Raw genomic sequence first — 26073 nt, 5'->3', positions numbered from 1 at the left:
GGCTGGTGAGATGATGGAAGCAGCAGATTGCCATGGCCCGGCTTGGCGCCCGCCGGCTGAGTTAGTATTTGTGACTCTTTCCTTTAGGACACCCCAGTTCCCTTCCCAGGCCCTGCTCATCTCTCTCTGCTGGTTTGCCTTCCCTTTCCCTCGGAAGCTCCCCTGCCTGCCAGCACACAGACCGGGCTGTTTACGTGAACTACCTGAAGGGTGCCTGCTGGCATTTTACAAGCAACCATTCTTCCTCAACTGCTGCTGCAGTGGGTAAGTGTTTTGTTGCTATGGCCACACAACCAGAGGATTAGGAAGTCAAGTATAGTAGTTTCTTCATCTTAAGAGCCTTGGGTGTTAACCTGCCAGCAGCACCGTAGAGATAAAGGTATTTTTGGCATCATGATCAGTCTCTGTGCTTCAGCCCTTCCATCCTAGTCCCACCTTTTTTCAGGGGTTAGAGAATTTACCCCTTCCTTCCATCACAGATACACTCCTCTCTACCCAAAATGGGACTCCTCCTTTCCTTCAGGATGGAAAATGGTGGCTGAAGGTACTGTGATATCCATTGCCTGCATGGAGCTCACCAGATAAACTCAGACTAACATAGACTGAGCAGGGAGAGCAAAGCCAAGTGGAACGCTATAAAGCCTTTCTCTGGAGACAAAATGTACCGTGGTCAGGCCCCAGAAATGCAAGCCATGTCAGCATCTGACAAGGCAACGTGTTGCTTAAGTTCTTCGCTAGCAGAGCTGTTCGCAGTGTTACCCCAGGGAAGGCAGGCAGGTCACAGACCACAGTCTGGCTGATCTGGCAACGGACTAGGAGGCAAAGGAGCACAAATGTGCCAGAAGACTTGGTTTGAAAGAGAAACTCAATTCGACCATCGCTTTGACAATTCCACCCACTCCCTGCAGGGTCTCTGGGCTCATTTCCTCCAGCCTGTACACTGACAGGAGCCGAGGAAACCCAGGTGACAGCAGAGACGGAGAGCATACAGGTGTACAGTCTCCATCCAGCATGAGTGTAGCAGCCTAACCATCTTTGCATGCAGCTGACTTCACTGCTTTGGCCTCACAACTGATTCCCTTCTCCTGTCCTCTTGTTTCATACTGTGCAAGGGGTTTGCTCTCCTTCTATCCCCTATTCCCCCCTCCCTGTGAACTTTTTTCCACGGCCACGCTGCCTTTTTCACAAAAGTTAACAGGGTTTAGGGGTGGACTGGTGCAACTTCGCTGCGTTGAAGAGTTATAAAGCTCTGTGCCACGGCAGAAGCTATCATAGAGGTCAGAAAGAAATGTTCATAGTGGAATTCACAGAACATTTACCTCTTGAATTCACAGAACATTTACCTCTTACAGTGACAGAATACTGCAACTCCTTCTCAAGCTACATATTGGGCATAAGGAAAAGCCATCCCCAGGGACTCTGGCCTAGCAGTAACAAACTTCATCACCACACCTGCCTGCTGCCTCAAGCCCTTGGGGTGCCAGTTCTGAACACCTGCCACCACCGGGCACTCATAATCCACACGCTTATAGACAACTCATCCAGACACTGCCAGAGGAAAGATAATTGCTGGCTTTACCAACTCCGAGCCCCTGGAATGCAAGGTGTTCAGCCCCCTCCTGCCGTGCCATTCTGCCTACTCTGTCTCTCCCCTTCGCTCTCGCAGAGCAGAGTCCAGCTGAAGCGTTTATAGACAGCTTCTTCGCCAGCATTGCTGAATTCTTGCTGCCAGCCCAGGGCGGAACAGCCTGTCAGGTCTTGGGAATGGCAGGAGACTATACATAGGAACTGTGGCATTACTGTCGTGAACAAAAGCAGCCCCCCAGACAAGCTGCTTTTTCTCCCGTATTTTTTTCCTCTTCTTGGGAGAATTGTTTCATCTTACAGAGAATGTAGAGGTGGGCCCCAACAACAACTCAAAAAACATCCTATTGATCTCTTTCCCTGGCGAAAACAGTTCACATCATTCATGAAAACTGTCAGACAGCAATTCTTTGAAATCAAGAGACTCGGTAAAAAAGTCTTATAAATTTTCAATGCTTTACTTGTTTGTCATTTTATTTTCCATGTGACGAGAGAGTACTAAAATTTGGCTGGTGGCTGTTTCTGAAGGGAATCAAGAGAAAAAGCCTCGTTGGAAAACCTGTGGAGACTACACAAGCGTTTGATGCTCTTAACAGCAACCTCTTATCTAAGAGCCTCTTTATCCCTGTCGGCCTAAACACATGGTGTTTGCTCCACAGGCTCTGTTCTTTCTTCCCTAGCCTAGCTCACCGCTCTGCTTTGCCCTACCACAGCATCAGACTCCAGAAGGGTGCCAGAATATCCTTTGTTATGGCATGAGATTAAGCTCAGGTCCAGGGTCCCCATTCCCTGGTTGCACAGCGGGAACACACAGCCTTCTGGGTGAAACCCTTCGCCCCAGCACAGTGCTCGCAGCTTGCTCGCAGCGGATTCTACCTCCGCTTGCCACCAGCACCCAGAGTTTTTGCACCCTTCAGCATCAGGAAGGTCAGCAGGTGGAAATGGGGACAGGACAGATGCGAAGTGAGGTCTGCTTGGCTTGAAAGGCTCCCTCCCCCACACAATGCAGCCATTTCAAACCCCTGTGGATGCATTTGACAGAGAAAGCGCTGTGAGCTCCAAGCATGCAGGATGCAGAGATGTCAGGGCTGGTGGAGTTGAGGCATGCACTGAAGACAGGCAGAACAGACACCTAGCAGTTATCGGCACAGTTCCTCACTCCTCCAAACAGGCCGAGGCAGGAGTTTCTGTGTTTAATGGCCAGCATTTCACAAAAGGTCAGGCTAGAGAGGAACAGGCCTCCTGAGGTCTATTTGTAGATCAAACCCATGTGCTCCAGGGTTCTCAGAGGCACACAAGTGCAGCTCCGCACTCCCTTTACCAGACACTCGCTTTGCTGAGAAATGCTCTGCTCTGTCCCATCTCACCTGGATCTGGGCACTTCTAGGGGGCTGCTTCCAATCCTCAGGAAGTTATCAGAATGGGTTGATGAGGAGGAGCTGGAGGACTTGACTTCGACCATCCCTGTGGAAGGCAGCCTGTCTTCAGACTGTTGTGCCCCGCTCCAGAGCACGGCTTGTGGTGACGATGCACAACTCTTCCTCCTGTGGGATGGAGGACTTGGGTGAGAAAGCTGGCTTTCCCCTGGTACTGCAACTAGGAAGCCTTTCCACAACTGGCTGGATTTTATGCCAGCAGCCACAAGCTCTTGTTCCCACCGAGCCTGCCCTCCTCCCTTCCAAGGAACCATGAGTCACGGGTGGTACACTGAGCTCAACCCATCTTAGCCCATTCTTTTATAGATCACCATCCACGTGACCTGGAAATCAGAGACAGGAGAATGCATCAGCCCACACACATACAGCGATTGCTTTGTTTAGTCTAGCTGTAAAAATGCCTCAAGCAAGGGGCCTCCCAGCAGGGAAAGACCATTTCAATCTGCTCTAAACTCTACGGAGTATATCAGCCGAGAAGCTCAGCCCCGGTGGGCGTTTGCGCACACTGACGAGGTTGACAGGGACACACCACCAGTGTTATTTTCCCTTTTAGTGATTCCCTTCAGGCACCACTGACCACACTTCTGACCACGTCCTCAGAGCCAACAATCACTCCAGATGCAGGTGTGTTTCAGTCCTCTCCCTGTCTGTGCTGACAGCCCAGAACTGCTCTGGCTTCTTTTCTAGCCAGCACGTTCAGACTCGGGTGTGATTCACTGTCCATTGCTGCATCGGGCCTAAGCTCAGAACACCATCCAGCTACATGCCAAACCGGCACACGTATTTGGCATTAATTCACATCACTGCTGCTCCATGTTCAGAAGATATTTTTTTTCTTACATTTTTTTTTTTTTCCTGGAAGAGACTCAAGAATTTCTCCCCTTCCAAAACTACAGTGAATTGGACAAAGACCTCCCTATGTACACAAGTGAAAAGGAAAAGTCTAAAGCAAACTCAAGGAGAAAAGACACTGCTCTTCCTGGAATCTGGAAGGGCACCTCGGCTTTGACTGAGATCTCGAGCACTGTCAGCAAGTGCAGCTAAAGACAGGCTCATTGTACAGTGGGAAGCACAATATCCTCTCTTCACTTTTTGAAGTGTGTCCACCCTCAAACATCACACCACAGCCTCTCTCAAGCGTTATTCATCTCATGTTATCATAGCTGCCAACATCTCCAAGCACAGCCTGCAGAAACGGGCTTGTACAGCTAAAAAACAAATCCCTCTCCCTGCAAGGAGACCTCGGGGCCACCTGTTTTCAGGACAAGACAATGAAGCACATCACCTCCTTTCCTCCCTCACACTACGGACAGCCCAGCTCACGCAGCTTGTAGCAAGCCCTACCTGTTCTCCAGACTATGCAGCCATGCAGCAAGACATCCACGCCCAATCCCCTCTCTAAGCACTCGTGGCAAGGATCACAACCTTCCCTTCCCGAAGCTCATGCCCATGGCATGGACCCGGAACCATCCCTGTGGTAGCAGCAGCTAACCCCAACACAACTTGATGTCTCCAACAGGAATGAAAGCAAACCAGAGTTAGAAAACATGTCACAAAATCAAGCGCTGATACACATCAGTGCAGCAGATCCCTTCCAACACGCTCTGGGCACTTCACATCCTATACAGATCACGCGTAGGTTTCATGCTGCAGGATCTAGCCTGTATGTCCTGAGCGCTCAGAGCAACGTAAATGCTTCCAGTTTACTACCCTGCAGCCAGGCAAGTGAAAAGTTGTTCTCTACTTGCTGCAGTCACTTTGCTGTGGATAGGCAAGAGCTGCGTGTTAAAGAGGACTCTCTGCTGCTCACTTGGCAAATGCAGTTTGGGGCTCCCCATCTCCGTTTTGTGATTCTGCAGGAAGATTTTCTCTCCCCCTTCTTCAGCATTTTATAAATTGAATCACAATGTGCTTTAGAAAGGCTGCTGCCACTAGCATGGCTGCAGGCTCAGTCCCAGAGGACTTCAACTGCCTCCAGCACAACCCAGATTTAATTTAAAATAATTGCAATATAAAATAGCATCTTCACATGTGCTGAGGGAGAGGAGAGAAAAATTAAACTGACAGGGGCAACCCTACAGAAAGGTTCTGAAATCCCTAAACAGCACCAGAAACTCCACAAGCAAGCACAACACCCGTCCCAGTGCAGCAGAGTCACCAGACACCTTCCCCGGTCTCCGCTTCCAGACAGCCACCTGCATCCCCAGGCGAGTCCTGTGTGACCCTCCATCAATAGGGAGCACCAAGAATTTCATATTTGCCCCCAAGAAGTATCTGTAAGCAGTGCTGCAGGCAGAAACCTGCTTTCAGCTCCCACACCTTGCGCTGTTAGAGGGGCTAAAGTTTAGAGGGGATTCTTGGCCACCCATCCCACCTTCCACTATCTGCAGACACTCCCCTGTACAATCTCTTCCACAAACTGATTAAGCTTCATTTCGGGGCAGCTAAACTTTGTCTCCATTTTCCCTGGGGCGGCTGATGCCAAATGTCATTTTTCTGGTAGTTTGGAACCATCTTTTAAAAGTAATGAAATCCTTTCTGGATGAAGTTTAACAGTGAAGCTGGTGAAAGTGAAACACAGCTGCTTTAATCTCATGAGAGAAAAGAGTTGGGAGCATCCCCACAGAAGCCTGACACAGTCATTAACAGGGGGAAGTCTCCAATTTTTGGTGCAGAAGTTCTGCAGCCCGAGTTGCAGCAAAACCTCTGACAGCCAGATTCCTCCCTCCGCTGTAAGGAACCCATGCCACAGAGAGGCGACCTGGAGGGCGAGGGACTTCAGAAATATCTGTTTTCCTGTGCCCAGAGCCTGTCCCTTTCAGTCTGCAGCCCACTGAGTGGTTATGTCCTCACCATGCTGCTTGAGCCTGTGCTCCTGCTGGCATCAGCTCCACTGCTTCATAAGTGAAGCTCCCAGCTGCTCCAGGAGAACTTTCCATCCCCAGGGAGAAGTCACTGCTCAGACTTGTGGTGCTGCCTCGGTCTCTTTGCTCTAGAGAAAAGAAAACAGAACTACCTGAAGGCCAGCTTGGTCTCGCTCACTTTCTCTCCCTTTAAGAAATACATTTCCCACGTGCCCTGGGGCCGCGTTCTTGCGAGGCCCCAAGGGAAGCATACCCATTTGTAGTCACCTTGATGCTGGGAACCCAAGCCCCCAAGCGATCAACCGTTACCAGCACCCAGGGGTGCTGATGCTCGGCAGCAGCACTCACTGAGCATGCAGATCTCTTCCAGGGTGAAGCCAGGTGGCAAGCTCTTCCTTCTGGGGAAAGAAAAGACAAAGTTACCTCAGCCACCCCTCAGGGCTGCGTGGAGGCTGGCCACAGCCAGATCTCTGTAGCACACAGCAGATCAGAGCAGCGGGGAATTCGCTGTGCCCCAGGGGCAGAGGGGAGGGGATGGGGCCGGTGTGCGGTACCCAGCTCTCCTAACAGTCCTAGCCCACACCCCCTGTGCTTTGAGAGGGTGGCAACAGGCTGCGGGCACACATGTGCTTATTCAGAACCTGCAGGGTGGGTTTTGCTTCTTTCTGCCCCTCCTGAAATAGGAAGGGGTTAATGCTCAGCGGTCTGTCAAAAACTAGCCACCCCGCTCCCCCCAGCAGCGCCTGATGGAGCCTGCTGCGCAGCCTGCTTGAGCCAGAGCACACACCTCCGGGTTCACCCGTGCTAAAGCAGCCACGGACAGTCATTAAGCGGAGAGCACATTTCAGCATGGACAGTTTTTCAGAGCACAACGTGGCACCTCACAAGCCTCGGCCCCATTTTGCAGCCTTCAGAGTGCAGAATAAATTAAAGAAAACTGGGCCAGGACACCAGGGCTTCCATCTCCCCAAAGGAACAGCACTAACAAGCTCCCTGGCTCTGCAGCCCATGCAGCAGCAGGCACAGGCTTCTTACCTCTGCGACTTCACAGCAGAGAACTCCTCAGAGGTGATGTGCTTCAGAAAATTGAAGCAGAAAAAGAAAATCTGAGCAAAGGGAGAGAGAAGAGCGGTTCAGGAATGAACCCGAGGCTCCATGCAGCCTCTTGTCTTGGTGGGGAGGCGCTGGCAGGAAGGCGACAGCAAGAAATCTGCAGCTACCAGCCTCTGATATGCCATGGGCTGCCACCATCCCATCCTGGGCCTTCTCTTACACATTAAACTGACCCTCTGTTCCCTGCCACAGGGAGGCCCAGAAAGGAAGGCGTACGACAAATCTCCTCATCAATGCCTGGCACACATGCCGCAAGCACACGGCAGGTACTTCTGCCATCTGTGCAGAATGGAAAAGGGAAGGTCCCCAGCAGCTCCTTATACACCCAGGCAAGCAGCAAACCCAGCAGGGTTAGAGCCGCATGCTCCACCTCGGCAGCACAGCTGTATCACAGCTGTAAGCACGCAGTACCTGTAGCAACCGCAGTCCCAAGCTCATGCCCTGTGGCATTCACCTCGCTGTGCCGCTGCCACCCCATCCGCCTGCACAGAGCTGAGCCCTTCTCCTGCAGCGGGGAGCAGGGAGGGCCAGAGGCAGCCATGGGCCCCCCCTCCTGTTCCAGCTACCGACTCCACCCTTGGCCAGGCAGGCACCAGAGCAGAACTGCCAGGATTGGACCAGCGGAGCTCTGAGGAAGGAATGAACGGGAGGAGCGACACTAATACAGTGGTCCTAGACCCCCGAGAGATGGAAAACAGGCCAGGGTCCTGGCTCTGCATTCTGCAGGGGGGGATGCTGTTCAGAGGCAGGGGATTCTCTAGAGGTGAGAGTTTGAGGAGCAGGGGATTAGCAACAGGGTTACACGTACTCCCCACCTCTTGATCTCTATCCAAAAGTGATATTGCAGTGAACTGCAACTGTAGTCAGAGCAATCATTTTTTGCTGTTAAATAGTGAAAGGTTTGAACAGAATTAGTTCCACTAATCTCAACTGCCTCCCAGACCCATCTGTGCACCCACAGATACACCCTGCCAAAATACACACACTGGAACCAGCACCAGCTGCTCCCTGAGCCCGCAATGAACATGCAAGCCACATGCAGCTGCAGCACCCAGGCAGGAGGGCCGGCAGTCAGGACAAGCGCATAAGACTATACAGCTTTATTTTCAAGCTCCCAAGAGTCACATGCCTTAAGCATCCCTTCTCGTTGCTGAGTGGAGTAGCAAGTCTTAGCATCCTTTCACCAGGGGCCTGAAGACTAATGGCACAGCAGGGGAATTGGCAGGACTGACGACCACCAACCAAACTGCAGCCTGAGTGAAACGCATTCCCACAACTTATGCATTAGGAAGTGACGGAGCAAGGCTCCTACCTCATATTTCCAGCACCTGAACAAATCTTTTTAGAACTCAGCCAGACCACTACTACCAGAAGCAGGCAGCAAATGCTGCTACTGTAAACAAGTACCCTGAGAACAAAAAGCAGTGCTCGGCCACTGCCCCAGACCAGACACTCACCTCTTCTCCTTTACTGAGTCGATCAGCTAACATGTGCCTAGAAAGAGAGCAAGGGAAGCCCAGTCAAATGCTGGAAGCCAGAATCAGCAGAGGAGCACAAGCTGTCAAGAACAGCCACATGCTTGAGCCTCCAGGTAAAAAAAAGGCGTCATCCTTTCTTGTCACAGCTCACTGGGAGCTGCCCCAACATCCACCTTTGGTTGTGAGCAAATAGCAAAGATGACCCCCTGAAGGCTTCTCACCTGCTGCACAGGGAAGCATATGCAAGTAAAACTTAATGTGCCTACCCAAAGAGAAACCAGTCATAGGCCACTGTCAGATAGAGTATCTCAGACGGCTCCAGGGACGCGTGAATCAGCCCATCCTGCAAAGGAAATGAGAACACCCTTCAGGCAGCAGCCCTGGGGATCGGGACTTGAGAATTCATGATCTACTGAAAACCATCATGGTGATCTAAGATGCCCACCTGCCTGTGATACCATGCGTGATGGCAGGACAGCATGTCGGACTCCACATTCAAGCCAATCCACACCCTCTCTGAAGCCATGATAGTCAAAAGGAGTATTAACTGCTCCACCACCACTTCCTGGTGACACAGTCACTCACCCTCCCAGCAGTTTCCCCCAGAAGCAGAGCAGGTCAGTCAGGTACTCACAGCCCATAAGGAGAGGCGCAATAAGGAGATGAAGAGAGGAGTACGATCCCAGCCGGATATACAGTGCACCAGGAGCCCGCTGTCATCTGTTCCAGGCAGGGGTAGGAAGGAGAAGGGAAAAAAAAAGGATGTTACAACAAGAGCAATGACTTCTCTTTATGGCAAATATGTAGAGACAAGCTACCCTCCGTCCCCACAGCCCAGGCTCAAGAGCAGAGCTCAGCCACCAAGCCAGAACATTTTGTCTTGAATACTGTGGCCAACAAATTGCTCAGAGTGTCCTGGGTTGTCAGCAGCCCTGGCGGATGTGCTGTCCTGGTCCTGACAGCTGCTCAGGACACAAAGTCACTAGCCACGAACATCACTTTGCTACCCAGAACATACACTTACTCAGTTGCAACCCACTCTCTCAGGTAGGAGAAAAACCTACTTCAACGGAACACTTTTTCAGTCTCACCAACATTCCTACTGATACACGCCGAGCAGAGGCACACACAGGGCACAACTCCTATGCTCTCCAGAAAATTCGCAGTGTGTCCCAACACAACTGCTGCAGGAGAGCCTGTAGTTGGCCACGCAGTTGCCATGGCTCCATCTATCCAACAGCGGTAGGTACAAAGTCACAGTGCTTAGAGGGAACAGGATGCCAACGTAAAGCAATACACCCCCTTCAAGGAGTTGAGGTGTTTGTGATGACAGAGGGTGAAAGGGGCTCTTAAACAGGCACCTAATGACACCTTAAGATTGGGGGCATAAACCACAGATGTCCAATAAATTAAGAGCAAGAGTCAACAAGCAGAGGAACAAATGTTTCTTCCCTTCAGTTTTAAAGCACTAAAACTTTAGGTAAAGTTGTTCAAATATCCCTTCACTCTTGGGAAGAGAGGGTCTGCAAGGGATCAGCAAGTCCCTCTCTAAGAGGGGAGCTGGAGCCCTGAGATGCTAGGACCATCACCCTGTTCTGAAGGGAGGGAAATGAAGCTCTCCATAAAGAGCGGTACTAATACCATCAGCTGTTCTTCTGGAGACAGCAACTGCTCCAGTTAGACCACTGGGAGCAAGGAGTTTGCCTTACCGTCACTATTGATGATGGAGATCAGCAGCTTCAGGTAGTTCTGTGTCTGTTGCACAAGGTCCCAGCTCTGCAGAAAGAGAAATGTTGATGGTAAGGGTCTGCCCACAGCAAAAGGCTGCTCTGCAGTTCAGAGCCCACCATGCTCTTGGCTTCTCTATCCAGAAGAAGAGCAACACAGAAATAGCCTCATGGCCATTCCTCAGAGTGACAGAGTCCCTTGGTGTTCTAATCAATCCCCCCCATCATCTACAAAAGGCACTCTGGGACAAAAGACCAGGCAGGGAAAAAAAAAAAAAAAAAAAAAAAAATAAAAGGGTCTCTCTCTTGTCTGCCTGGCTGGCACAGAACCTGCTTGCCTGCAGCCCCAAAGCTCCAAGCAGACCATGCTCAGAGAGACTAACGTGAGCCAGCAAACACCTGCTGAGCGCTGACCCAGTTCCACAGCCCCCCCGCACGCGTGCACTTCACCAAACGGCCCAGCAGCCACGTTACAGCTGTGTATGTGATGCAAGTGGCATGATGGGGTGAGCAGGCCAAGGTCAGCAGCCCGTTCCCACAACCCAGGCGCTCTGCTCAAAACACTCTGGCCCTCGTAAACGGCCCCAGCAGGCTGCCCGCAGAGGCGTGACCCACTCCCGGCTGCTCCAGACAGGCACTGCACTTCTGCAGTAACGCCCAAGTAGCAGCAGCGACACAGAAGGGCTCCAGCACCACAAGAGATGCAGGTGAAAAACATCAGAAGAAGCTCAAGCATGCCACTCTCGACTGCCGCATCGTGAGAAGATGCAGGGAACTTCAGCAGTCTGACCAGAGTCAGAACGTGCTCAAGGAAGTAGGATAGCACTGGCAAGGAAAAGGCAGGAGAGGGACACACGTTTCATCGTGAGATAAGTGACATCTGACCGCCAGGAACAGAACACTTGCTGTGCGCCTGCATGCGTGCACGTGTGCGTGTAACCACACTTAAGGCTACTCTCAGACAAAGAACATATTGCTCTGCCGTGAAGCCTGCACAGCAACAAAAGAGTAGGGAAATGGGGAATACGCTCAGCCTAGGGCAGAAAAACACATACTTCCAAAGTCCCTTATCTGCCCGATTCAACTCAATCTTGTGCTTATGCCAGAAGGAATCATCTGGTCATCCAGTCTGCTCTCTCTACATCACAAACCAGAAAGTTTTGTTCAGTTGCCCCAAATACAGCCTGAAGCTTGCATTTGGCAACAGTCCTGTCCAGAAAAGCACCTCAGCTAGGGGTGACAGTTCATCGCTCCTTTAGTGGCATGTTCCAACAGATCATCCTCAAAAACAACACGCAAGACCGCTTTTCCTTGTTTGAAGGTCTGATTTCAGACTGCAGACATTGCTTCCTGTGCAGCTTTTTCCCCCCAGATTGAAGAGTGCTTTAGAATTAGTATTTTCTCCCTGCAAATGTACTCGCACATTAATCAAGACAACCCTCCATCACCTTTGTGATTAGCTAAACAGACTGAGAACTTCAGCTTTAAGTGAAGCACCATCTCCAGTCGTCAGATCATTTCTACATCTATTTATTACACCCTCTTCAATTTTTAATATCCTTTTTAAAATACTGGCTGCTCAGTATTCTAGTGAACAAGTTTCTAGCCATAAACAAGCTGTGGTCCCATTAGTTCTGCTTCAGCACTGCAAGCTACTTTTCCGTGATTCTGCTTATGCTGGCACTTAAACATTATTTACATCACTGACTAACAAACACTGGCCCAGCACAGGGAGCTCTGCTACTTGTGCGGTGCTTCCAGACACAGAGCATAGGAGCGTGACATGCTCCAGCACAGTCAATCATCACAAAACCTGGGTCCACTGATGTGTGAAATGGAGCACACTAATCAGCAGTATAAGGCAACGCTCCCTGGTATGAACAAAGGTAAGCCTTGAAGCTTGGGCAAACAGAAGAGTTCAATTATCATTTGCGACGCTGTCAGAGTACGGTCGATCATGATTTTCTGCTCTCCTCTCACAGGACAGGTACCTTGTACACTCATGAAGAAGGTGCCTAGTCACTTGTCTACTGCTCACATAAGGGAAGGTTCTCTCTCAAGACTCTCCGCAGCCAAGGAAGAATGCCCACTGCAGGCACGTGCCTCGCTAAGACTGTGAACAAGTAATACTGCTTTCTGTTTGCTGGCACGCTCCTTCCCCTCGTTACTGACATTATCTCCCTAATGGATTGAAAGCTTTACGCAAGCTACAGAAAAAGACTTGACATTACAGTCAGCTGCCTCAGGACACGCCAAGCCAGGAAGTTTTTGGGTAGAGGATTTCCACCGCTATTACGAACAATCAAGTCTGCAGCCTCGCTCCCACTGGGATGCTATGAAGTGAGCCAGATTACTGCAACAGGAGCAAGTCAGACTTCAAATCTTTACTGACTACTCCTGACTGAATCTCTGACCTCCCACAGACACGCCTGCTTTGCTCACCTGGTACTCGCTCCAATCGATATTCAGAGATTGGGTCAGAGAGACTGGGATACTTAATGGAGCATCTACATAATCCTGAAAAAAAACCCAACAAACAGAATTGGTCAGAGAAAAGCCGTGACTTGAAGGCAGTGAGCTCCAGAAAAAACAAATACCAAACAGTGCATATCTAGAAGAAAGCACCTCAAAGCATCTTTGAATGCAAAAGCCTGCAGTGGCCAGGATTAACTCATAGCCTCTTAGAAGGACTAGTGGACAAGAGGCGCTTTTCTGTGCTCCCAACAGTGAAAGTCATGTTACTTTCTGAATTACTGTAGGGCTACTCCACTCAACCATCTCCCTCAGCAGGAGACAGAATACAAAGACAGAACCAAGAACAGAGGCTATCAATAAGGTATCAGATTCAAAAGCACGAGCAACTCATACCTCCCGTGAGAGGTCAAGCATCCTGGACTTCAGGATGATGACTCATTTATTTTACATACAAATTTTACAATGAAGGAGTAATCTAGTACATTCGCTATCTGCTTTGTTTGCCCTGTTGGTTTCCTCCTTGTGCTCAGAAATAAGCACGTGACACATACACCATTGCTCAGGAACTCTGAGGCAAGACTTAAGCCCAGTAAAGCCCACGGCTCTCCATTTTGTAATATCCATGTACCTGTTTCCAGTTAAATATGAGACCTTCAGCTGTATAATCCCGGTCTTTGTACTCCTTAAAAAATTCACAGCCTGCAAGAAAAAGAAATAATGAACAACCGTTCAGCTAACTGATATCTAACAACTGAAGTGCCCGTGGGACTGGAAGTGCTGGCAGCCCCAGGCTCCAGAGCACCAAATCAATCAAAACTGCTGCCTGCGGGAAGAGAAAAGCAGTAATCATGAGTACAGTGTGCAGCACGGCCTCCCAGCAGCAACAACCCAGAGCACTCAGCAGGGAACACACTCACAGAGCAAAGGGCAAACTCCAAACGCAGAGCAAATGGGGAGCTTGAGGGGCTGATTTCATTCTTCCCCAAACAAGAGCTATCCTTTCCAGGGCCACTGGCTTTTGCACAGATCTAAGGCATCAGCCTGGCACGCTGAGTGAGAGGGAACCAGCAAAAGGAGGTGCTGGCAGAGCCCTGGGGAAAGCCAGCTTTCACAGGGCATCTGCTGCAGGTAACAAGAAAGGGCTCTGTCAGAGGCGGCTGTGATTTCTCTCACATTTCAGTCTCCTCTTTCAAACACGCAAATTGCTCTATCTGAAGGAAGCAGGTACATAACCACTGCCAAGGTTTCCCCCAAGCCCTCCCCTCCCGAAGTTTGTCCTTCGACGCCATTCTTCTCAAACAACTATTTGAAGTCTCTGCTGCAAACTGCAGTCACTTAGTCACGGCCGAGCAGCACCATTAGTACTGCAGCTGCCTGCAAGCTACAAGAAACACCTCCCGACGCAGCCTGTAAGGCCCAGGAGTGCCAAAGTGCCCACATTACCAAGACACCCCTGTGCCAGGCACTGAACACAGGCAGCGATTCCTACCCTGCAAGTCACAAAAAACTCCAATGTCAAAAAAAATAATCTTTGTGCAAGGACAGGACTAGCCCTCAAAACTACAGTGCCAGGAAGCAATCTGTCAGTTGAGATTTAACTCCAATTAAACAATGGCTTAAAGCAAAGAATTGGGGATTATGGCAATAAGTATTGGCATCAACAAATGCCAACTACCAGTCAAATTGAGAAGAGGGTTTCTGCACTGGAGAGCACAAAAGCTTCTACAGATAAACCATTTTAACACAAGGCTTTCACCTGAGACAATCACATCCGGATACTGCTTTGCTCACCTAAGACAACAGGATCTCAGAATAACTTTAGAGACAAATTACAAAATAGAAATTCACTTCAGTGCCAACCTGGGAACATCAATAAGAATGTATGATGGCATTTGGCCAGTCACTAGAGGGATTGCTGATCCTTAGATGTGTATGCCTTAGATCTAACAGAATAACAACATTCCCCTCTGGACCAGCACTGCTGAACTCAGGCAACATCTGCAGGGAGAATTTCCAGTTTTTTTAAGGTTTACCTCTAGTGTGGCAGTGAAAAGCTGCTAAAAGACAGCAGCTGTCCCAGATGGCAGAAGAGGAAGGGCCATCACCGCACACTGCATACAATATGCAGATCCCCATAAAGTAACAACTCCACAGCTCAACTCTGCAGAATCACTTCTTTCTCACTCTTTACAAACTCCACAGAAGACCCATGTACGCTGCCTCTCCCATGCTCTAAGTTCGACGAGGCACACGGCTGCAACGTATACCTGTGGCACAGAAACCAGTAATACTCTTATTTCTGTACGCCTCGGTAATCTGCATGGCAAAGCAGATAAAATATCGATGCAGATTCTCTGAATTGTCGCTAATTTGTGTATGAAAGGAAAACCACTTCTTTTAAAAAAGAAAATATGTCTAAGGGCAACAACAACTAGTAATCAAGGAAAGGTTTGCGTTTGGAACACCCGTAACAGTTGTATTGTTTGTTTGGTTTGTTGGTTTTTTTTATTCCCCTCGCTTTCTTTGTGCGCAAGGGAGAAAGAAGAGTCCTTTCTTGCAGACACATCTCAAGCACAGCAGCCTCACATCCAATCCCATCACCAAGCCTGACATCAGCAGGCAGCAATGTTCAGCTCATCTTTGAGAGTGCAGCAAGTGACCCAGCAGCGGTTGCTAGGCACAGGGACTAATATAGCCAGGGAGACGGGCTGGAGTGGTCTGCATCTCAGCCGCACCTTGCAGGCTTAGGTGAACAATTCTGTCTAGCACGGAGAATACCTTACAGCGGCGCTCTGGAACACGAGGACTGGAAAACATTCTTTTAAGGACTGGGGGTTTATATAACAGAGAGCAAGATATATATTTGCATCAAGCAGTAGTTTGGAGTTGCGGGGGCGTCAAAGGCCATCGTTAAGATGGGTTAACCCAGCTCTACCTCTGGGACTTTTTCTCCACGCTTGATTTCATTAGAACTGCTGAGAAATTATTTTGCCACCTCAAAGAGTGCCTAATGCTGACTCACAGCACCAGAGCATCCAGATTCGTCGCACTGTTCTTAGTTTAAAAGATCTTCTCTCCAGAGGGAGCACAGGAAACATTCAGCAAGCCACAGCGATTTCACCACACACACACAGGTAGTTCCCAGTCCCCAGAAACGGACTGTCACCTGTCCCTTGGGGGTCCCTCTGGACATCAGTCCTGTACCTGGGTATGGGATGGAGAGAAGCGTGAAATCAGCATAACGTTGAGCTTTGTCCACCTTCTCAGAAGACGTCACACTGCAGAGGACAAGAAGAAAACAGCAGATATTTATAGAGTATTTTTCATGGAGACCCTAGCACACAAAAAGCTACCTGTCGCATCTACCTGCACAATCACTTCACTCAGGAGTGAGCAGGGGCAGAACTTACTCAACACATCCAAATAAACAAGTACAGCCCCAAAATACTATGGCTCTATTTGTAGCTCTATTTGTATTCTAATAAATACCTCTATTTGTTCCTATACACATGCAGAGGGTTCCTTTACTCTCCCCTTTCTGAAAGGGTGACAGTCACATCACCGCAAGCTCTACAGAGGAAACCTACTCAGACTGCAGAAGACAGATGAAAGCAGCTGTCTTGCCCATTGATACAGCTTTCTCCGGCCTAAAACCTTGGGGTTCTCTTTACAGCACTGACTAACTGATCCTGCTGTAGGAATCTTCCAGGGACTGCTCCCAGGCTGCTGAGTGCACGCCCAATAAGGGCTACTAGCTGCCATCCAAAGCCTGCAGAAAAAACAAATGAAACCAGACTCACTTCAAGCCAAACTTCACCTTCTTGTTTTCCACCATCAGGTCACAGATATATCGGACAGACAGGTATCGAAGCAGCTTGATGTCGTGTCCTCTGACCTTGTCAAACAGCTGGGAGTCTGCATTCCTGCAACACAGAACAAGGCAAAGCAAGATGAGCACGGAAGACTGACCGAGTTGAGTTTGATTTTTTGCACAACACTGGCACAGTTCTTTCCTGAACCGCTTTTAGGCATAAGCCGCATAGCACGAGCCTTGTCTCCACAGGTCAGACTCTGCGATGAACTGATACTGCAAACTTCATGCTTAGGGTCCTTCCCCACATCTCACTCCATTCTGCGGCAAACACATAAGACACAGAACAATTTCACCAGCCTGGAGATCTACTTTTTGATGAAGTAAACACGTCTGTGTAATTCAAACACCTTTTTAAATGGCCTTATATATTCCTGTCTCCAGACCTTCCCTCTGGCAATAGATTAGCAGGCTTCAGTTACACTGGGTTCAGCCAGCCATTAGCATTCAAGAGTCTTTTCAAAAGCAAGGGAAATAAGACTTGGTGATGGTCTCAAGTCTATACCCAAAGCCCAGCCTAAGAAAGAGCAGAACTGAGTGGCTGAGCCAGTCAGCTTTGGTTCGAACTCCCTTTTCCCTATCCCAGCGGTTCATACAAACCTAAGTGCAGAATCTTCCTCTGAAATGTCTTCTGCATCTGCCCAAGCATCGTCAGAACCCCCTGCAAGGAAGGCATTAAGAACTGAAACTTGTATAAACTAACACAGTCCCCAATCTGCCAAGACATGCACATGCCTGAAAAGGTCATGGTTTGGTGCCCTCTCTCTACACACAGGTGCTCTCAATACTTCCCTGCATTTCCTCTTCCTGAAGAGCCCGTTTTCTAACATAGACCACTTTTCCTTTGTCATTGCAAAGGACCTAGGTAGATCAAACCCATGACTGCCAGCCAAAACGACGCCCCAATAGTGCTACACAGTGCTTTGTTAAGCCAAGCTTCAGGTTCCACACTACAGACACCCAATACTCCCCCAAAGAGCTTTCCCTAGCATCCGCTATATCGTGCCAGTAGCAGGATTTGATTCCCAATGATTAGCCAAGCAATAGTAAGTTCTTATCTTTTTTCCATTATTCCCATCCCCAGTGTTTGGGGATCAGTAGCGCAACTCCTTTAGGCTGCCTTACTTGCTTACACGCTTCCCATAGCTCATTCTTCAGCCTCAAGTTCTTTTGCTGCTGCTTCTTATGAGGTATGGCACTCTGTCCAGTAGTATGGTGCTTGGAAACGGACAGATTTCAGGCTTTGCCCTATTATGCAGGGCCTGATACAAATGGGTCTACGCCAGAGCTCCGCACCTGCTCTCAGGAAGAGCTTGGTCTTGAGTCTAGGACACTGTCCCAGCCTAACCAGGCAGCCAGCCACACACGGCCCCCCACTCACCTGAGAAGATATAGTTGTAGCCAGTGCGCCCGTAGAGCTCTCCCCAGCCGGCCAGTGTTGCTGATCTGCAAATATGCTGGAGGAAGATTTTGTTATTAACCACCAGGAGTCTTTCCCTTAACAGGTCTCTGAACTATTTGCTGTCACATTACATAGAAATGGTTGGTACCTACAGCTACCACCTCTCAGCAGTCTCCCCTCCAACCCTGGTCCAGATTGAGTTCTCCAAACACATGGAACTCCCAAGTGCCTTTATCTGTAGCTAGTTTTTAAATCACACTTTCATCTCCAGCTCTCCAAGTCACTAATACAGTCAATTCCTGCCAAGTTGGCAATGTCCATGCTCTGTTAATACCCTGCTTGAGCCTTATTTCCACATTACTGTGGATAAGATTATGGATGGTCCCAGTACGACTCCAGGCAGTTCACTCCCGCAGGAAAAGGTCAGCAGGTTCAGCCCGTGATGGCTTCAGTCAAGCTAGATTAAAATTGTCACAGGTATGAATTTGCTATTCATATGGTGCTTCTAAATTGAACTAAGAAAACTGAATTAAGCTACTTAAATTCTAAATTAGACTACTCCTACAGGGCTCCAATACAGTTTAAGTAATCCACATCAAAATGAATCTAATTTCACTTTCTTATAGATCCCCTTGTAGACAAGCCCACACATTCACAAGACCATTTATGCAATCTTGCCTCCCCAGGGAACAGACAAGGGAAACTTCTCTTCAGAGAGACAAGTTATTCAAAGGGAGCTCACTGCTGGGAAGAAGAAGGGGCAGAAAGCGACAATAGTTGTCCTTCCCCTCTCAAAGACCAAATATCTTTGTCCTTCAGAAGGAAGAAACATAAACATGGGGAAAATGTTAGCTGTTTCGTGCAATGCTCATGACGTGGAGGGGTAAAATAGCCTGAAGCCCCCACAGATGACTTATGCAGCCTAGATAGCAAATGCTACCTACTATTACAGGCTGCCTGCTTGTACCCAAGAACAGATTTTTACAGCATTCAGAAAGGTGACAACCAACTGAAGACATGGCTGCACAGTTCAAACGGCAGGGAGAAAGGTCATTCTCTAAGTTGAGATAGGTAACCCATGAAGCTTTACCTTTCCCTTGTACAGAATAACCGGGCAAACAAATCGTCCTCTACACCTCGCCATCTTACTTCGGTTGATAAGGTCCTGCAGTTTGCCAACCTGCACAGTGCTCTCGAACCTAGTGGAGAGAGGTTCAGTTCAGTACACGGAGCATCTTCTCAGGCGCCTTTCAGCGAAGCTGCTACAGACACCCTGGGCTGTAATCCCCATCCCTTTTGCCTAGAAGCCAGCATCTGAAGTTAGCAAGCAAGAGGAAACTTCTTTAAGAGTTACTTCTGCAGCTATACAACATGTCTGGATGCTTTCTGTCACCTTTTCTTTATTTTGAAAGACCAGCTGCACAGCAGGTGTCAGCAAGCATCTTCAGGAGCTGGCAATATGAGAAGCATCAGAATGGTCCGCAACAAACTAACATGTGGATTACTAACAAAGGACTACCAGGGCAAGCCAGTGTCTACAAAAACATATGGTCTGCTTTCCTCCCTACCACTTTTCCATCAAAAAGCTCAGTACTACCATCAGGGTGAATTCACTATTACAGTGATATTTTTGCAAGGAGAATGAAATAAAATAGAGAATCAAAGCTTGAACACTCAATGAACCTTAGTTCCAGTCACTTAAGCACGTGTGTTGCCAGGTAATTAGACAATTGTCTGTAAATCAGCTAGTGGGTTGAACAAGGCTGTTAGATTGATGTCAACTGCATCTGCATAACTAAATTTTGTTAATCTGGTTAAAGTTAAAACAGAAATGCGTTCCAAGTTGGAGACATTTTGGAAAGAAGTTAAAATTGCTGCAATTTGTCCAAGTACTGGTCTACGTTCGTTAGGAATCCAAATTGACTTCTGAACTACACAGACCTTCAGGAGGCACAGTCAACGCAGGGAGAAGTAGAGTTTCCACATGGAATTGGAGAAGCATCCAGACTGACATAATAGAAACCAGATGAAGTGTGGAAATACAAAGCTGCATGGTCACACGCTTAGAGATGATTAACAAGAACTTCCAGTTAGCCCTTTCCAGCAGCGGAGCTCAGTACAAGAGCCCAGATGAATTGGTTGATCTCTAGATGCGTGTACGTTATCAATATGGTAAGTCTGAAAACAGGGACAAATAAGATCACGGGAAACTCTCTGGTGGGATGGAGAAGTACCAACATTACTGGGCAGAGCACAAGACCTCAGCTGAGATATGTGATTCTAGTGAGTGTGAAAAGGCACAGCAAGATGATTAGGATGGCCAGGGGACAGTCTACGCTGCAAGAGAAACGACCTCAGACTGGTTGACAGAGCAGACGAAGATGAAGTGAGGACACAACAATACATGCATTAGGGTGAAGGGGACAACTAGCGACGAAGGGGGAGAACTCCTCCAAGGCAAAGGACAATGCTGGCCTAAGAACAAATTAATACCTTTATGTTGGAAATTAAAAGAAAGTTGCTAAGCTTCAGAATCAGTCAGGAGCAACCTACCTGCAGCTGCCATTCTGTGAAGGATAAAAAAAATAATCTATTATTAACACGGAAATTGATCTGTTTATGGAAAAGATTATACAAGGTGGTGTCAGTGGAAACAGGGTGACAGTAACCAAGACCTTCTAATCCTACCTTTTTTTTTTTTTTAATAAAAAAAGGACTCAATTCACAGAATTCATAGTCAAGGTTTAGTATTTTTCCTTAAGTTTCGTAACACATTCGTAACTATTTCGGCTGTCCAGTTCCAAAGAGCTTTGGCATGTACCAGAATTTAAAGAACAAGAACCCAAGCTAATCCGATCTAAATGTTGAGGACGCGAGGGTGCTAAGTGCAAAGACAGGAAAATGCTAACAGAGTACGAGAGATTGTGTGCAGGCACCCAATGAACGCAACCCGAACTCCGCTCATCGCTGTCACTGCAACAGCCAAGAGCTCCGCTCCGCAGTCTGCTTCCCTCCTCAGAGAGCACGTGAGTAACAGATGCCGCAGGAATGGCCTGCGAGCAGTGAGAAGAGAGGCCCTCATGTATAATTCCCAGTACCAAACTATTTTGAAACTTTGAGAGATTCTGACGTACAGATTCGGTTGTGGGGTCGTTTTTAAATGAATGCATGCAATTAAGAGACACATCCCTGCACTATGCTCCAGCTGTCTTTGTGTTTCCTTTGCAAATACAAAGAGAAACAAGAATAGCTCCACTGCACTGCTTCCAAGTCCAGAAGATGGGATTCAGCAAAAAAATAAAATGCCGGGAAGATCAGAAATTACAGAAGTGCCTCCCCAGGAGCTGAGACAAGCCAAGAAGTTTCACCTCTCGGCACACCAACTGCACTTCCCCGGAGAGACATCACAGCACTGGGGAATGAGTCCGAGCAGCTTGGCAGGAACCTGGGACACAGAGCAAGCGGGAAGCCCAGCGCCCTATTGGGGACACGAAGAATGAGCCCCTCTCCCAGGCTTCTGTCCCTGTTCCCTGGGAAGCCTGCACAGGCACCGGAGAGATCCGCCCCGCTATCTACACGGCTCTCGGACCTTCTCATCTCAAGAATCATCATCAGTAAAGCTAGAATAAACACTGAAATGAAGATAAACACGGTAAGTAAACATAGTTGTTCTGAGATGATTGTAGTGAGGGGAAAGGCTGCTCTGAGGAACGGGTGCAACACTCTTACAGGGACAAGTAATTAAACGTAGCATGGACAGGAGTAAAATCCACCAAAAAGGGTTTGGAAAACGGAGCACTCTTCAACAGTAGTGTGAAAGAACATCATTAAGGCTGCTTGGGACAAGGTAGAGAATGAGGTGGAAGGAATGATGTGTATCTTAACTCTTTTCTAGACTTTTGGGTGTGTCTTGTGTTTTCAGAAGTTTGTCTTCCAGAAGATACTGCTGGGCAACCTTACCTCTGTGTTAATCCCCTCGGCCCTCTCCATTAAATCAGCCCCTAAACCTGAATTCAGATGTTTAAATGCAAGGGAAACACTTCCTAGAAGAGCAAGCAACTGTTTTGTCAACTGTACATTTTATACAGGCCTGAAGCAGAGATGCTTCCCTTTGGGTAGCCATAACAGCGCTGGAACCAAAGCGTTCCTCTCGCATTGTTAGATTGCGTGCAACTGTGATCATATTTGTCTGGAGTGCAGACAGGATCATCAGGTAAAACCAAAGACACGGCCGGTGCCTGAGATGTAGGCATTTTTCATTAAGCGCAGTCACAGTAACTCTAAGACAGCGAGTAAAGAACTGAGCGCACCCCTCTGTTTCCATTCCCTGCAGCATCTGCTTGCTCCTTCTGGGAGGACGTCAGAGTTCTCCAAGCACAGGGAAGGTGCTCCCGGCTGTCAGACGCGTCCTGATACCTTCTGTGGCTCCTCGCAAGCAGCGCCTTGGTTGACAGCCAAAAATACACATAAAATTCCTCCCACTACCTCCTGCACCTGCCTGGATTTCAGAGTACTGTTGTCAAAGTGTGATGAAGCAACATCCTTTCTTCCCCAGATGCCCAGCCACAGAACGAACAGGATCAGGAAACCGATCTGGGTTAAAAATATCCACTTTTTGCAGTTTCCCTGCATGGCTTCAGAAGCAGCTGTAACAGCAGAACCGATGGGGCAGCACAGAGTTCAAGCAAGCAAGAACTGCTTCCAAAAAACCTGGGTATTCTCAGAAGTGTGAAGTGCCCTGCACACTTCAAAGAGATCTTACCAGCTGATTAAGAACATTAGAAAGATGAAAGGCAGCCAAAGACACTCCGTCCTAGAGGGAGCGTCCCGTTCACTGGGAGAGGTTCTTGTGTTCTGTAACACAAGAAGTGCAACAGTCTCTATTTCATAATTATTCCATAGAGTACAATGATGCAACTAAAAACCGGATTTGTCTAAAATTATTTTGTGACTTTTGCAGAGATTATCACTTAGAAATCAGGAGGACAGGGATGATGAAGGGTAGTCTGTTTCCGTGACTCCCTGGGAGAGTAAATCAAGACTTGGAACGAATCGGTATTTAAAATGTCAATTGCCACTGCTGTCTTGCAAAAGTCTCGGAAGAAAACAGGGCCCTGAGTGTAAGTACACTTGTTTTGAATACTCATCAGAAAAATTAGGCATTCTTTGCTCTCACAAGAACAGGAAAAGCAGAAGCATTTGGTTTCTCTTCCCTAAAGACACTCCTAGTTACATTTACAGCTTCAGACTTCAGCTTCCCCTTTTTTGCAGCAAGGGGTTTAATATTTTCTAATCTGATCTAACCATTAAGCAGAAGTTCTCCCACCTGACAATGAGTTGTGGCTGACCCCCTCCTACAGCACCTGGTCCACATGCCAGCTGACGGTTTGCCTTCCTCAGGCAAAGCAGCTGGAAAGGAACCGGTGACAACCGTCCTTTTGAACGTGGTACTTCTGTCACAAACCCAGTTAAGACTGCAAAATTGCATTATGTTTTGTTGGAAGAGAAAATCATAAATGAAAGGCCATCATTAGAGCCGCACAGAGCAGCTAATGCGCAGTCAGAAGCAAGACTGACACGATTCTGAGCTTGTGGGTCAAAGTCCAGAAACATGTTGGCTTAGATTTGCACTAAACCACAACTAAAATGCAAGCAAGCACTTCCTGTTCACTCACTAAACCTCAGCACCCACTGACACATGTACCACGGTGCAGGCAGATTATTTCTGTCGAGGCTACCTCATCTGTCCAGCCCCATTACTCCCCTTGAGATGCTTTCCAGACTAAAATTTCCCTGATCAGAGGCCTTCCAGCACGACCACAGGCACTTCATGAAGACAGGGAGAGCATCACGCAGTCCTGCTCCCAACCATGAGCTCTCTGGGCGAGCCGCAGCACAGCAGTTGTCAGGATCTACTGGAGGGCAGCGGAGCTGGCGCTGCCCGGGAGCACCCCCTTTGCTTTACGCCCCCCAGGCTACAGACTTCGCTCAGCAGCTTGGGAGCCCCAGAGGCCGGGGGAGCCCGGAGGCGCCCCGCGGGAACTCGGCAGCGAAGCGCAGCCCTGGCAGGCGGCGAGGGCTGTCCCGGGAGCGGCGCACCCCCCGGCTGACACCGCCGGCTATAATTAGCCGCAGCGCAGCCCGGCAGGGCTTCCCCCGGCCGGCGGGAGCCCCGGAGCGGCAGCCAGCAGGTGCGGAAGCTCCCCGGGGCAAAAGGCGAAGCCGCCGCCCCGGCTGTCAGCCCTGCGGGGTGGGAACCGGGAGGGGACCGGGGCCTTACGGGTCGCGGCCGGCGCAGGCGTCGCGCTCCAGGAGGACGATGTGCCGCGGGTAGTGGGCGCAGATCTCGCCGTGCGCATTGGGGATCACGCTGTACCGGTAGTCGCGGCCAAAGAGCTCCAGGCACCGCCGCTCGATCCGTTCCACCTGAGGACAGTCACCGGTCAGCGCCCGCCGCACGGCCACCGGGCCCCAACCCCCCCGGTCCCGGCCACCGGGCCCCTCACCTTCGCGGCGGCGCCGCCGCCGCCGTCCTTGGCGCGGTACTGTGCTCGGGAGAACTCCAAAAGCAACTCGGCCAAGGCGCGGTCCCCGGAGCCCGCCGGGGGGCAGCCGCGGGCCGCCGCCATGCCCGCGCCGCTCACCGCCGCCAGCCCATGGCCCCGCCCCGCCCGCCACTTCCGCCCGCCGCCGCCGCTTCCGCCCGTCTGGCCAGTCACCGCCGCGCAGGCGGCGCGCCCCTTCCGCCGCGCCCGCTGGCGTCATCGGGGTGCGACGCGCTCCCGCCTCTCGCTGCGCCCCGTTCAGCTCCGGGGCAACCGAACCCACTCCCGGGCTCCGTCCTCCCGCACCCGGCACCGGTGCAAGGGCTGGGCACGGCCCAGGCTCGGCAGGCGTGGGGCGGCCTCCGGGGGCGGGCCGTGCTCGCCAGCACCAGAGCTGGGGGGAGGCCGAGGCTTTGCATAAGCCACGTTTAGGCCCGCAGGGAGACGGGGCAAAGGCTGTCGGGCCCCGCTGAGCGGCTCTGACGGCTGCTCTTCATAAAGAATCCCGGGAGGGGTGTTAATTAAAGAAGCCTCTGTCGGGGTGTGGCCGCACGCACGATGCCAGTCACCGTGGTGGCAGCAGCTCGTGTGCCCGGGGTGGGAGCAGGACGGGGCCATGGTGCAGGGACAGGGACAGCTCATAGTGTTTGTACCGGGGTGAACGGACACCCCTGTTCCAGAGCAGCCAGTTCCTCCGCTCGTGCAGGGGAATACAGAGTTTGGGTGTATCTGCACATGTCTTGATTCGCAAATCAGCCGCGAACCTTAACAAGATGTGGAAGCGGGTGAGGCCTCTGGAGCATTTCAAGAGGGCCAAGTTCAGCGATGGCTGCCATTAACCTTAGCGGCCTTGAGAAGAAAGCTGGCCCGAGATGGTCTGGTCCCTGCTGTGGTTTTGGGTCCAGCATGAGGCTGCTGGGACAGGAGGAAGGAGGATTTTGCGGGACACCTGCCCGCATACACACACCTCAGGCCGACAGCCTGCGACACCTGACCTGGCACACGTGTGTGCGTGCCGTCGGGGCACACGGGAGGCGCGGGATCGAGCCCTGCTGCTCCCAGTGCCTGCACACCCCGCGCTGGCGGCAACCGACAATGCCCCGGCCCCACCGGGTGGTCCGGGAAGGCCCGCTGCCCGCCGCGGGGGGGCCAACTCACAGGTCTCCCCAGCGTCGCGGAGGGGCCGGGGGGGGGATAAACGCCCTCCCTTGTCCCTGCGGGCCCGCTTGGGGCAAACGTGCCCACGCGTGTCCCTGCTGCCATCAACGGGGGCCGCGCCCACGCCCTGCCGGGGTACCGGGACGGGCCCGCCACCGCCTCATCGCCACCTCCACCATCCGCTCCGAACCGGGCCGGGGCTGCCCGAACCGGGCCGGGGAGGCCCGAACCGAGGCGAGGATGCCCGAACCTAGCCGGGGCGGCCCGAACCGGTCCGAACGCTGCCGAGCCCGTCTCCGAGCCCCGTTCGGGGCGGAGCCGAAGGCGGCCGGTCTGGGCTGGGCTCCGCAGTGGCGGAGGGGACAGGGGAGGGGACACGGGAAGTGTCGGGGCTGGGGCCGGGGGGGGGGGGAGTGCGCG

At 50.5% G+C, this 26073-nt stretch overlaps 1 protein-coding gene across 4 annotated transcripts in view; it reads right to left on the bottom strand.

Annotated features, from left to right (window-relative positions):
• The window catches only part of MTMR14 (myotubularin related protein 14), a 33233-nt gene extending 8607 nt beyond the window's left edge, over positions 1 to 24626 (bottom strand). For 3 of the 4 annotated variants that reach the window (XR_012589349.1, XM_074602872.1, XM_074602873.1), the window contains exons 1-17: positions 24457 to 24626; positions 24231 to 24376; positions 19041 to 19149; positions 17930 to 18005; positions 17149 to 17209; positions 16478 to 16600; positions 15882 to 15955; positions 13306 to 13376; positions 12645 to 12719; positions 10185 to 10251; positions 9110 to 9195; positions 8742 to 8818; positions 8455 to 8491; positions 6920 to 6990; positions 6233 to 6282; positions 5874 to 6012; positions 2952 to 3128 (exon numbers count right to left, since the gene is read on the bottom strand). Coding sequence is in view for 3 of the 4 variants with exons in the window: in XM_074602872.1 (XP_074458973.1) it covers positions 2952 to 3128; positions 5874 to 6012; positions 6233 to 6282; positions 6920 to 6990; positions 8455 to 8491; positions 8742 to 8818; positions 9110 to 9195; positions 10185 to 10251; positions 12645 to 12719; positions 13306 to 13376; positions 15882 to 15955; positions 16478 to 16600; positions 17149 to 17209; positions 17930 to 18005; positions 19041 to 19149; positions 24231 to 24376; positions 24457 to 24579 (1562 nt within the window). In the remaining variant the exon portion in view is untranslated. Of the gene's footprint in view, positions 1 to 2951; positions 3129 to 5873; positions 6013 to 6232; positions 6283 to 6919; positions 6991 to 8454; positions 8492 to 8741; positions 8819 to 9109; positions 9196 to 10184; positions 10252 to 12644; positions 12720 to 13305; positions 13377 to 14710; positions 14945 to 15881; positions 15956 to 16477; positions 16601 to 17148; positions 17210 to 17929; positions 18006 to 19040; positions 19150 to 24230; positions 24377 to 24456 lie in introns of those variants that run through there. The other variant, XM_074602874.1, reaches the window with a different exon arrangement.
• Positions 24627 to 26073: the final 1447 nt, after the last annotated feature.

Source organism: Larus michahellis, chromosome 10, assembly GCF_964199755.1.
Source record: "Larus michahellis chromosome 10, bLarMic1.1, whole genome shotgun sequence".
Taxonomy (NCBI): Eukaryota; Metazoa; Chordata; class Aves; order Charadriiformes; family Laridae; genus Larus; species Larus michahellis.
Note: the sequence above shows the minus strand (reverse complement) of the source record. Positions and strands in the feature narration are given on the sequence as shown.